The sequence below is a fragment of the Pleurodeles waltl genome, chromosome 6, assembly GCF_031143425.1.
Source record: "Pleurodeles waltl isolate 20211129_DDA chromosome 6, aPleWal1.hap1.20221129, whole genome shotgun sequence".
In the NCBI taxonomy this organism is placed as follows: Eukaryota; Metazoa; Chordata; class Amphibia; order Caudata; family Salamandridae; genus Pleurodeles; species Pleurodeles waltl.
Window position 1 is genome coordinate 488,796,466 of NC_090445.1, and position 14,076 is coordinate 488,810,541.

A 14,076-nucleotide genomic window follows, 5' to 3' on the forward strand; every position below is an offset into this window, starting at 1 on the left:
CTAGCATCTACATTGCATTGTGGTACTTGTGGTTACCCATTGTATTAGGCAACACCCTAAGCGCAAACATTGGGCAGTGTCAGATGTGCGATGGGCTGTCAGTTTACATCATGTTCCATGTCATTAAACATAGACATATGTTTATAAGGGGAAACTGTCAAACTAGAAGTGCATAGCCGGACAGTCTGGTGGACAATTACACCCGTCAATCAGAGAAGCTTGGGACTGTCCCCCACGGGCTTAAAGACATCTAGCAACAACATTTAATATGAAAAACCATTTACTCCTACATATGCGTACCTATACCAGCGCCTCCTTTTGGGTAATGGCTCAGGGCGCAGTGCATCGTTCACTTTGGAGTGACGTTAATGGCATGGTCTCTGAGGGATGGGAGGTGCAGAAGGGAACGCGTCATGGATGCCCAAAATTGCCACCAAAACTATTTACTATATGGGGGAAAGGCTGCAGTGGGTTTCCAGATGGTGCAGAGAAGGGAGGGGGGTGATGTGGGCAACTCTATTGGGACTACTCCTCCTTTTCATCAGCCCCCTGCCTCTGTAGTCTGTGGTGGTAAAAACCTGGCAAGACTTCACTCTTGCCTGCTGATAAGACATGGGACTGCTAGAAGCTATGCCTGCGTTGTTCTAAAGTCCACTGCAGCAGCCGGGTAGCAGTTCGGCACCTAAATAGTGATTGCACCTGATTTAGCTACTCATTCTACAATGTAAAGCAGCGCACAGAAGCAGGTAAAACGTTTTTAACCCATGTAATTTTTATTGGTCCATTACTTTAGTCACTAACTGCCTTAAAATTGCTTTTCAGCAGTAGCTTCAGGAGTGCTTGAAATGCAGTACAGATGTGGATCCCTGTTATTAAGTGGACCAGCATTTCTACTACATTTTGCGCACTTGCTGACAGTTGCCCACTTATGTAGAAAAATAACTGCACGGCATGCGTCTGTCGATAAAAACCTAACAAACACTGTCCTACTGTTTGAGCTTGGTAGAGCTGCATGGAAAAGTGTGGCTTAAAATCAAGTGCACTCCATCATTTTTGCACCCTCATCCCAGCATGTTTGTGCTTTATGGCGCAAGCAGGAAAGACAGTGTCATGATACGTCATTGCTAAAATCCTACTGGGCAAATTGAGTGCAACGGCTCCAAAACTAGGTCTTCTGTGGTTATTTATAATAACTGTGTACACTGTTCCAAGAAAGAATATTATCAAAAAGGACAAAAAGAAGACTGAAAGAAAGATTTTGTAGGAGTGCCCTCAAGCATCACAATAGGATGCTAGGCATCATCATCGGGCTAACTCCTCGCCAGACCGGCACTGCAATGTCTGACGGGCCACCACACCATCGGTGGTGGCTCTTCAACCAGAGGGTAGTTCTGCAGGTCAGATTAAGTCCGCAGAATGTGCTGACAGAGGAGAAAAGGAGAGTGAAGGGTGTATAAAATTGGCTATGAGCACCTAGTAGCTGACTTTAATACTTATAGAAAGGGTCAGGCCAAGATTAAAAACAAGTAGGAGTGCCAAGGGAATAATGTCTCCTATACTCCTAACAAAAGGGGAAGGAGAAAAGAATCTTCACTCCTAACACAAGGTCGACGTGTTTCGCGCCTACTCGGTCAAGGATTGATCCACTGGCGCTTCATCAGGACCGTTTAGTTGTAACTTCTCCTTAATATACAAAAAAACACGAAAAAACAAAAAACAAATAAAGGCTGTAATTGCTGGGAGGTCACTTACAGTCTATGGACCAGTCGTCACAGTCAGTCTAATAGAAAGTCGCCCATCCCAAGTAAAGACAGGGCATCATAGGGACGCGTAAACCTCACTGTTTTGGGGCACGCAACCTCGGGTAGGCGAATAGCAGACCTTGAAAGGAGTCCAATGAACTCACCTTGGTTAAGAGGTTTACGCGTCCCTATGATGCCCTGTCTTTACTTGGGATGGGCGACTTTCTATTAGACTGACTGTGACGACTGGTCCATAGACTGTAAGTGACCTCCCAGCAATTACAGCCTTTATTTGTTTTTTGTTTTTTCGTGTTTTTTTGTATATTAAGGAGAAGTTACAACTAAACGGTCCTGATGAAGCGCCAGTGGATCAATCCTTGACCGAGTAGGCGCGAAACATGTCGATCTTGTGTTAGGAGTGAAGATTCTTCCCTCCTTCCCCTTTTGTTAGGAGTATAGGAGACATTATTCCCTTGGCACTCCTTCTTGTTTTTAATCTTGGCCTGACCCTTTCTATAAGTATTAAAGTCAGCTACTAGGTGCTCATAGCCAATTTTATACACCCTTCACTCTCCTTTTCTCCTCTGTCAGCACGTTCTGCGGACTTAATCTGACCTGCAGAACTACCCTCTGGTTGAAGAGCCACCACCGATGGTGTGGAGGCCCGTCAGACATTGCAGTGCCGGTCTGGCGAGGAGTTAGCCCGATGAAGATGCCTAGCATCCTATTGTGATGCTTGAGGGCACTCCTACAAAATCTTTCTTTCAGTCTTCTTTTTGTCCTTTTTGATAATATTCTTTCTTGGAACAGCGTACACAGTTATTATAGGTTTACGTATAGGGAGTAAGTACACTGGACCAGATCAATCTCCCAGTCCTCCTTGTTTAACTTCTGTGGTTATTACCAGATCCTATGCGATTTCATTCTTTGAGGAGAGCCCACCGCACTGCTACATTCCTCAAGTATAACAAATTAATGACTAAAACACATATATGTTTAAGGGATAGCAGATGGAATGATGAAGGTGCACGAGGTGCATTGCTACCGGGGACCAGTGACTCAGCGGAGCGTCCTGTAACCCTTTTATGATACCATGCTGATCTAATTTGCTTTCTCAGTTGGTAATAGTGATCTTCAGGTCCAGATTTAAAAGCAAAATCAGAGTTCACAGTAGTGTTCATATTCTGCTGTGTCATATCTCGCCAATAGACAAACTGATGTGGTTTGTTTCACACCCCTAGCATGGGCAGGTTTTTCCCTCACAGTGCCCGCATGGTCGTACCTTTATTGGTGCAGCAGTGCAGTGACACCGGGGCCCCAAGACCTATGAGACTTATTGTCTTCTGTTTTCAGCTGTATTTTTTAATTTAAAGAGCAGCCAAGGGGGCATTTTACCTTGCATTACTGCTCTTATACACGGGTTACGCTAATGAGTACTTGGGAGACACATGGCGCTTGCAGACCATGACACTGCTGGACCCAGCTTTCACCGCCTGTTCCACATCCCTCAGCAGTCTGATGCGTTGGTGAGGGGCTGGGGTTTTATGCTATCTCTGGGCAGAGCATGGTGAACGAGAAGGCCAATTAGAGGTTAAACGTGTTGGATGCAAGAAGCTAGAGGTTACTTTCACAGTGGTTCCCAAACTGTGTGTGGCACACCTGGCTAGTTTACATGGCACACTGGGGAGCCGCGGCACACACATGGGGAACCACTGCCCTAAATACATGTTGGGAGGAACTTCCTTTTTACTGGTTGTATTTACCTTAACTGTGTTGCAGCTCGTCAGATCCATTGATAAAGGAATATCACCTTGTATTTTACTCATAATTAATCTTTTTTTCGACAGGTGGTTTCAAAATGCCTAGAGTTGGGAGCTGCAACAGCTCATTATATTCCGGGAAGTATGGATGACATGGCATTTGCCGAACGGGTGGTGAAGGAGGCCGTGAAGTCCATGGGTAAGTTACCACTGCATTTAACTGAAATGCCTGTCTTGTTTTTTAATTTATTTTTAAGCCTTTACGTATTGCAGAAAAGGATTTGAAATGGCATCAGAGCTGTTGCATCCTCCCTAGCCCGGTAGCATGCACAAGAACAAGCCACACATGACTCTTGTATTTAACTTCTTTATTCATCAGCATACAACATTCAACTGACTTCTCAATATCACATAACCATTCAGGAGGGGAAGGATGTGATCTAGTCCAGGGCCTTGTGGCAGATCCCGGCATCGTAGAGGCGAGTACAGAGGGTGTGGTGGCAGACGGTGTCGAAGGCGGCCGAGAGGTCCAGGAGGATAAGGGCAGCGGTTTTGCCTTTGTCGAGCATGGTCCTGTAAATCAGGCAGTGAAAAGCACGACGGGGCTCTTCATGAGGGCCCCTGCACTGCCCAAACCAAGAGCATGGAAGTATGGGGCCCCCGACAACCAGTCTCCACCAGCCTTTCAGTGGCAGTGGAACCACCATGTAAAAGCTGCCAGCACGGGAGTCATAATCCCCAGGGCAGCACTGCTTGCAGCGCTACCCTGACGGATTAAGACCGCTGGCACTGCCAGGCCGTCGGCCAACCTAAGTGCCAGTGCTGTCTGTCCAACCCACCACTTTATCAGCAGTCCAACCACCACCATGAGTGTGGCGGTCTTAAGACCTTCACACTCATAATGAGGGCCTTAGTCTCCTTCAAAGTTGTCAACTCACCAAGCTCACCAAGCAACTTAAATTCGGAACTGGGGTTGGTATATATCTAGTAGCCACAATGAGACGATTATATAGTATATTTTCAAAGATCTTTACTTCAGGACCTACTTGATCTAGAGTGGGAGTAAACATGGAAGGTAAAGAGAGACCCGTGCAATTGAAAATGGTCCAATTTGTTGTCTCATGGTCCGCAAAGTACTTCCTCAAATGCAGCTTGCGAAAAAATGTCATAATATCTTGGGATAATTCAAATTTGTTCAATCCTGTATGTGGAACAAAAGACAGCCCCTTAGAAAGTAAGGAGTCTACTGAGGGTTACAATACCCTATAACTGAGATTGAAAATGGGTATTTGCCTCATTGTCTCCATTATTGGGCGTACCGTGTAACCACAAACTGATTGTTGTTCTTTTGGGCGTTTTCTCGATGTCTCAGTTGGTATTGCGGTCGCCATGGACCACACCGGGCCCCTCGTCTCCCTAAAAAATACTGACGAGCTGTAATGCCTGAATCTGAAGGTATATGCCTACCACTTTGGTCAAAGTAGTGGGAACTCCCCTCTGTATCAGAGTTGGAAGTATCTGAGAATGTAGCATGACCTGATTGGTCCTGTTCCTGATATTCACCCTGGATAGAATAATTTTCAGCCAGGTATGGAAATGACTTCTCCTTAGTAGCAAGCCTCACGTCCTTTTTTAATGTATCTGTCTTCCTATTGGATAAATACTCTGTATGTGAGGTTACTTCTTTTTCTATGTCCTTTAATTTTATTTTTGCCTCATCTAAGGCACACGATTGTCTGATTTTTTTCTTCTAGAGCTGACATTTCAATTAACAATGTTTGGACTACTTCTTTAGCTGTCTCAATAATCAACATCATAAAGTCCCTTGAGCAATGATTGGCAATCATGGACCACCTCTCTAGAAATTTACGCAGTTGGACAAATAATCCAGATATGTTACAGACTCTCAATCCCTGTGGGATAACACTAACTAGCAGCAGATGCTCAGGCATAAATTGTCCATGAAGTTCAATACAATGTTTTTTTTTTTTTGGTAAGTAAAAGTTTATTGATATCATCACCTTCTAATATATATTCACATTCATCTGTATATCAAAGCAGGACTGATTACCTACCAACATGGCATACTCCTCATCTGTAAATCGAAAAGTTTGCAACATCTCCATCTCTGAGTCCTAAGCTTCAGGAAAAATGTCCACAACAAAAAAGAAAAATGGTGACTATAAAGGAAAGATAACAGTTAAGAAAAAAATGAAACTAAAAACCAGTGTGCAGTGTGCATACAAACCAAACTTATGACTATAGATAAAAAATATGCCCCACACAGACAGGTTGTGGGTGATAACTGCAAAGACAAGGGCCCCCGCTAGTATAGCTAGCTCGAACCCAGGGAAAACTGTACATAGTAATAAACGGAAGACACTCTACATAGTATATCTGGCAGCATAAGAAAATTAACTTTATAAAAGAGGGCAATAACAAACGTGCAACAATCCCTAATTAATGCAGCTGTACAGTGTATTATTCCACTGCACACATTTAAATAAGCCCATATACAAAAATCATTCAACTAAAACCAATACCCCTTATATTCCATATTTACAATACATTCATTCACCTTCCGCTTACACAATCACACATAATTCAACAAATAAACTAAATGGCAGGAACAAGAATATCCAAGACACATGATCTGGACATTCTCAACAGTCAGAGCATCCACAGTAGTTGATAGAATATTTCCTTAAGGTTATGCCAACATTCTTTGCTGGCTTAATTCATTATACAATGTAATAGTCATCTAAAAATATATCCAGTAGTCGGTAAAGACATCTCTATAATATAAGAGAACAAGCACAGCAAAAAAATTGACACATGTTTCGGCTCAAAAGCCCCTTCTTCTGAACATCCACCATTAAATCGCTCCTGCAAGCAAATATCACAATGCACAATTGTTATTGCCCAAAATCTTAAACAATAATACAATATATATTAAAATGGTTGTAACCACCGAACACCTACCCTATAACAATTAAAACACCTACTAAAAAGAAAAGTAAATAAAGCCTAATGTGCCCCCAAAAAGTGCCATGCAACCTAATTTGTGAACAAACACCAGTTATATTGCAACACAAATAATCTACAATAACCCAAACTAATTAAAAAACCACTAACCACACCATTGTGACACCCGACGAGAGCATAAATTAATCTCTCAATGAGCTACACCGCATTCAGAGGTGGAGAGCAGGTAAAATAAAAATCTCAATCCCAAAATGCGGGGCCAAGACATAAAACCGGGCTAGACGAGAGGCTCACAAAATATTACCTGTGGACAACTTTAAATATGAGAAACGCCTACGGCAGTTTCTATGCTGTGAACCAGTCCATCACTCACTTACCGTTCATTGACAGATCATTAAAAAGTGTCACATGTAAACTTCCAAGATACTTCAGTGCCAGTCATCTCCTGCATGACTACCAATCTAGCTTTTGAACACACCGTAGCACACAGATAGCTATCTTACAAAGCATATATGATCTCTGCCTGACAACATATATAGAAACCCCAGCCGTCTAATATTGCTGGACCTCTTGGCCACCTTTGTTACTAGTGACCTCACTAGCAATTTTCCTTCACTGGTTCTCCTCCAACATAATCTACGGTACAAGTTTGTTCACATGGGCTCTTGTGGCTTTCAGAAAAAACCTAGCACCTGCTGTGTATTCACCAATACAACCCTTCTCAAAAGTCTCCTCCACTCCAGGCATCCAGTACCAAAATTGGATGTGTAGCACTTATCTGAAGCTAAACCCTACTGAGACAGAAATCCTACTAGTCATCAAGAAGAACAAACAGTTAGTTCAAATCTGGCCCAACAACACATGGATTAAAACCCAAACATTCTTTTAATACCAGCTCAATTGTATTCACCCTGGACAGCAACTTCATCCTTGAGAAACACATTTCTAAGAACAAGTTAGCCTTCTACCATTTCTCTCTACAAAAGAAAGTGAAATAGTTCTTCCTCGAAAGCAACTTCAGAACTGCCATTCAAGCCCTCGGACTCTCATCTGGATAGCAGCAATGCACTTCTGCAAGTCCTCTCACACTACATATTAGACCACTTAAGGGCATTGTATGCATTGCAGCATGCCTCACGAAGGACTGAAAAAATCTGATCACATGAAACTCCTCTGGCTCCCCTTGCCAGGTAATACTATTTTTAAAGTTGGCTGCATAATCCACAAAGCCATCATGACTGGCACTACTACCTATTTGAGTGTTTAACTCAGCACCTTCTGTGGCTCTTGATGCACCTGCAGCCAGCACACTATCAGATTGAAGATGAATAAATGCACAAAACAAAGAAACAGGCATAAATACACAAAAGAAAGAAAGGGGCAACAGACCTTTTCAGACCACTCAGTGGCAATAGCACAACATTGCTCTTCATACTGTTGTTGCTATTTCTGGGGCATCTAAATTATCTTGGCTTTCTCTGAGCAGTTGTTAATTAACAGAATATATAATGTCAGTCACTGTGTGTTGAACTGTAAGGTATGTCAGTGTACACACTTAGGCCCTCATTAACAGAATTGCGATGGCGGTCGGACCACCAGCAATGCGGCGTTCCGGCCTCCATATTATGACCGTGGTGAAAGCGCCATGGTCGGTCCTCCGACACTGCCACATTTGCGCCCGATGATGGCTTGGCAGTGCCGATGGTCTGAATCCTCGAGGGCAGAGCTGCTACGACCCCCCGTGTCCAACAGCTTTTGCGTGGCGGTTCCACCGCCGTGCAAAGGCTGGTGGAGACAGGATGCCAGGGGCCCCTGCTCTTCCGACATCTCCAGGTGTTCGCCCATTGGGCCCGTTCTTGCCAACCTACACTGGCTCCCTGTGAGGAAGAGAGTTCCTTTCAAAGCATTGTGTTTCTCTCATAAAATTCTGAATGGGAAGGTCCCCCAATACTTACACTCATTGTAAAAGTCATATCTACCTAGCAGAAGTCTTAAATCTGCTGGGGCTTAGCTCGTTGTCACTCTCGGGGTGAAAAAAGCTTGACTGTGCGGGCGTTCCTTTGGCTTTCTGGCCCCTAAATTATGAAACTCTTCTCCTCTTGATCTGAGACAGGAAGGCTCAGGATCAGCTTTCCCCAAGAAACTCAAGACTTCTTTTTTTAGGCAACCCTAGGGTCAAGCAAGCTGCTATTTGGGGTTGCATATGGAACTTGTACTCTTAGTGCGGGACACTCCAGATGGAGTAACCAGGTGCTTCATTAATCATTTTATTATTATTGTTATCCTGATAGAACTTCATTGACTCCCCTTGCAGGCCCATATCATCTTCGAAATCAGCTGCATCATTTACAACACTATCACGATCAGCACCCCTTGCTTAACTTGGAGACAAGCTCACATCTGTTGTGGTTTTTGGCACACCGCAGCCATAACACCATCAGACCGCAAACAAAAAATTGTAAAATAGAAAAAAGGCAGCAGGCCTTTTCCATATATGCACTGAGGATCTAGAACACAATTCCCTTACACATGCCGACCTCGCAACACTTCTCCAATTTAGAAAGGAGTTGAAGATTCACCTCTTTAAAGAACAAATATATCACAAAGAATTAGCAGTCCACACAGCAGTGCAGCCCCGCAGTTGCGCTTGGCTAGGTTTGCCTTAAAAAAATAACAAATGCAAAAATCAGATTCAGTATCTGTCAACTAAGTCATCAAACATCGCTTAACTATTTGAATTTGCTTGTAGTTCATTGCACGTCCTCCCTCACCGATAACAGAACAGAATAGATGATAACCAGGTTAATGTAAACGCAGACATTTTGTGTGTAGATGGCACAGTGTGCGGCACACAAGAACATCCAATCCAAACCAAACCACAGATTTCATGAATGCTTTACTTTCAGCCCGTCTTCATGTCTGTCATCTTCTTGAGCCGGAATGTATACTGCCATGCTTGCATGACATCATTCTCCCTGACCTCTACGTGTATATTATGCCCCAGTCAACACAATTTATCGCCAATTTAAAATTTAGGGACAGTCACTTTGAAGACGACCCAGGGCACTTGAAACTTGAGGACACTCAAAGTGAAATCTGTGTCAAAACAGATGTGATAAAGTTCAGAGGCAGTGTCAAAGGTCAAAGTGAGCACATAAAACGCACATCAGATAAAGGTCTCTTCAGTTCTGTGTGTTCCTATGTAGGTGAGAAAGAAAGCTCACTCGTAAAATCCATTGGGTTTCTAGAAGCTACGCACGCAGGCAGGACTTTCAACAATCTCTTGCGGTTAGAAAGTTGCTTTACGGGTCATCTCGCTGCCTTCCAACTGCAGCGACTGAGATCACCAAGCCCCTGTCTGTACCAGTGCCAAATTATGTACCTTTCGGCATTTCTTAGTTTCGTTCGCCATGCCCAAGTGTGGGGAGCAATCACAACGTATAACGGGGTGGTAGTTGAAACAGCACATTCAACATGTGATGCACAACCTAGACGTTGAGTAAGCACAAACAAGTATGTTCCACACATAAACAAGCTTTTGCAAAGCAGTGGGTCTCGCATAAATTTAACAAGTTAATTGTCATCTTTTGACAACAGCGCCCACGAGCAAAAACAAAATAAAACATGAGAAGTAACTGAGAAAGGGCGACTTGGCAAAATAAAATAAAGTTAGCTTTAAAAAATAAAACTTTGCAATTTTGTGCCTGCTGGGCACGTTTTTGCGGTCACAAGCCTTCGGCAGAGAAATGGAAGTGATGGCAGGCATGCCTTGACGAATTAAGAGATTGTAAAGGAAAGTGTAACGCAAACCAACAAATGGTGAGCAACAGGTGTCCTCCAAGCCCTGTAATGGACACAGCAGAGTCCCGCAAGCGAGATACATGCGCTTGCGCATGCACTCGCAGGCTCGAGCCTAAAAATGGATATGAGTACAGCCAGTTTCCGGTGCTGAGCACCGGCACTTATTTTTGAGGGCAGGGGCTTATTCTTCTGCCTCAAGCATTTGCTGCGAGCGAAAGACACATATGGGAAAAATGGATGAAGGGAAAAAAGAAAAAGCGTCACAAAGGGAGAAAGTAGAAAGCTGCAAGAGTGAACTGAAGGGGCAGGGAGTGGCTTTATATGGATTAAAGAGGCCTGAGATGGCTCCAGGATTACGCCGCCTCAGTATTCCATATTCATACATTTAATTGCAGCAGATACATGGAGCATGAAAATGGGTAAGAGATGACCATTACCTAACGAGTGGAGTAGCCCGGAAACTTTATCTTTTGTTGTCATTTTTGCAAGGAAAACAAATTCAATCAAATTTGATTGAAAAAAGCAAAAGATTACTGTTAGAAATGGGGTCTTTGGTTGGCAGTCAGGTTACCCCCTGTCCAAGCAAGGACCCTCACTCTAGTCAGGGTAAGTCACACACAATCCAAATTATCCTGTGCCTACTCACTGGTAGCTTGGCACTGAGCAGTCAGGCTTAACTTGGAAGGAAATGTGTAAAGTATGTGTGCAATAAATCATAGAATAACACCATATAGCACCACAAAAATACACCACACGGTATTTAGAAAAATATATAATATTTATCTGGATAAATGCAGGTCAAAACTATTAAAATGCAATCAGTAAATGTTGAGATATCACTGTAAAAGTGATATAAAGTGTCTTAAGTCTTTTAAAAACAAATGAATGTCTCTTAAAAACAATAAAGGTCTCTTGCAAGCACAAAGTACCTGGTTTGCGTTCAAAATCCCCGCAAGGGGCCACAGAGGAGGCGATGCGTGGAAAACGGGGAGGTGTGCGTCAGTTTCGCCTCTTCGCACACCGACTTGCGTCGTTATTTTCCACGCAGGGGAAGAACTTGCGTTGATTTCCGGCACGCAGACTTGGTTCCTCTTCGGGTTGTGGGGTTTTCTGGCCCCCTGGGGAAGGTGCGTGGAATCCTGGACTTGCCTAGCGAAGTCACAAGCGATGCATCGATCCAGTGGGCGTTGCGTGGAAATTTGTCCCGCATGGCAGGCGCTGAGTTGACTCCTTTCTGGAAGTCGGGCTGCGTCATCCTGGGTCGGCTGTGCATCGATCCGATGGGCCGTGCGTCTTGCGAAGTCGGGCTGCGTCGTTCCGGTTCCGCGTGCAGTGAATTTCTCGCCACGCAGCAGGCTGTGCGTTGAATTTTCGCCGCACAAGGAGTCCAGTTGCAGGATGGAAGTCTTTTTGTCCTGAGACTTCAGGGAACAGGAGGCAAGCTTTATCCAAGCCCTTGGAGAGCACTTCTCTGCACAGCCAGAGAGTAGCAAGGCAGCAGGGCAACAGCAAGGCAGCCATCCTTCTCAGAAAAGCAGTCCCAGTGAGTCCTTTGGGCAGCCAGGCAGTTCCTCTTGGCGGGATGCAGTTTCTGGTTCCAGTTTCTTCCCCAGGAAGTGTCTGTGAGGTAGAGTGTCCACCCCAAGAAGTGTCTAAAGTCTGTGGTTTTGGGTCCTCTTCTTATACCCATTTTGGCCTTTGAAGTAGGCTTAGTTCAAAGAAAAGTCTCACTTGTTTGTGAAATCCTGCCTTGCCCAGATAAGGCCTCAGACACACACCAGGGTGTTGGAGACTGCAGTGTGTGCGGGCAGGCACAGCCCTTTCAGGTGCCAGTGACCACTCCTCCCCTCCGTCCTAGCACAGATGGCTCATCCGAATATGCAGGCTACACACCACAGCCCCCTTTGTGTCACTGTCTGGAGAGAGGTGCAAACGGCCCAACTGTCAAACTAACCCAGACAGGGAATCCACAAACAGGCAGAGTCACAAAATGGTTCAAGCAAGAAAAGGCCTACTTCCTAAAAGTGGCATTTTCAAACACACAATCTTAAAACCATCTTTACTAAAAGATGTATTTTAAAATTTTGAGTTCAGAGGTCCCAAACTCCACATGTCTATCTGCTCCAATGGGGAATCTATGCTTTAATCATGTTTAAAGGTAGCCCCCAGATTAAACTATGAGAGAGATAGGCCTTGCAACAGTAAAAACTGAATTTGGCAGTATTTCACTGTCTGGACGTCCTACCTTAACGATACTGTGGTATTCTGTTTGTTGGGGAAACATTTATGTATGCTAATTGTAATTCAAGGTTCAGGTAATTATATCTTGCCCCTTTACGCTTCATTTATTTATGTTATGTGAAATGGTATCTTCCTGCTCTCCCTGCTCTTAGAATGGTACTGCCTGGAATGTGGGGATTGGAGGCAGTTAAAGAAGGAGCTGAGCAGGAGCGGCTGGGGTCTTTCATTATTCAGGACTTGAACAAATAAACAAGTGTTCTACTTTTTGAATTGGTATTTTTCTTATGGATTTACTTCATTTTGGCGACGAGGATCTGTCATTTTGGCGACCCCAGGACCTGCTCTCATCTGAGCTTTTAAACCAGAGCTATTCATGCTGTTCGACATTGCTGGTTTCCTAGGCAACGGCTGAAGCTGAAGGGATTTCCTCTCCTAAGGCCGTTAGAACTGAAGGATCTGTGTTTACTTTAGGCCGTCTGCCCTTCCCTATTAATTGACAGAGGAGGAGAAGGAATTCGGATGAGTTTCATTTCATGTTGGCCACCTGCCAATATTTACTTTGAAGCTTAACACATTGTGCTATCCCTGCTTCAAACAGAATTAGCTCATTGGAGCTCGGTATTGATTTTGGCTGCCTGCCAACAAAAGAGTGTTCAGCTGAAACTATGGAAGAAAGGATTTAACCGTGTGATGTTGTTTTGGCTCCCAGCCAATGTTTACATTTCACAATTATTAGAGCTGCTGTGCTTCTAAGAAGATTGTCCAGCTTGGTATTTGGATGCCTGCCAACATGAGTCTTGAAGTGTTCAGCTGAACTTGATAATTACCTTGTTTCATTGTGTTTAAGAAAAGTTGGGTATTTATCTTGGCTTTGGGCCAATGCTTCTATCTCAGCATTAAGGTTCTGTTGCTAGGCAACGCACAAGCTTTAGCAACCTCACTAGCAAGTGCTGTAAGACTATTGTTTTTTTTTCCTCTTTGTTTTCAACTATGTATTCTTTTGATATGCTCTGCTTTGTTACACATGATTATTAACATTTAAGGCAGTTTTACATTTCAAAGGGTTGCATTTAAGTAAGAGTATATCTGAGAGAATGCAGAATATAACACCGCCCCCCTTTTTCTTTTCTTTACCTGGTGATCCATCTATACCATGGAGTAAATGGAAAAAGGTTTTTCTTACATACATTCGAGTTTGTGGCAGCAATTTATCTGCAGAACGGAAAACTTCAATTCTCCAACATTGTCTGGGTGCAGAAGGTCAGGAGATTTTGGAGAATTTACCGGTAATTGATTCACCAGATGGAGCGGAAGGCGACACAAATTTGAATGAGTTTGAATTAACTTTGCTCAGGTTGGATAGACATTATCTCCCTAAAGTGTCCATTATTTTACAAAGGTACTACTTTGGTAAATGTAAGCAAAGTGAAACTGAGACAGTGGAGGATTTTGTGACTGCTTTGCGTAAATTGGCTGCCCAATGTAAATTTGGTGACACTTTGGAGGAGCGCATTAGGGACCAATTTATGCTGGAATGTAAGAGCAAC

General features: G+C 43.7%; 1 protein-coding gene across 3 annotated transcripts in view; it reads left to right on the forward strand.

The window, feature by feature from the left end:
* Positions 1-14,076, forward strand: part of HSD11B1 (hydroxysteroid 11-beta dehydrogenase 1) — a 238,792-nt gene that overhangs the window by 141,311 nt on the left and 83,405 nt on the right. For all 3 annotated transcript variants that reach the window (XM_069238630.1, XM_069238628.1, XM_069238629.1), the window contains exon 4: positions 3,590-3,701. In XM_069238630.1, coding sequence (XP_069094731.1) covers positions 3,590-3,701 — 112 coding nt within the window. The remainder of the gene's footprint in view (positions 1-3,589; positions 3,702-14,076) is intronic.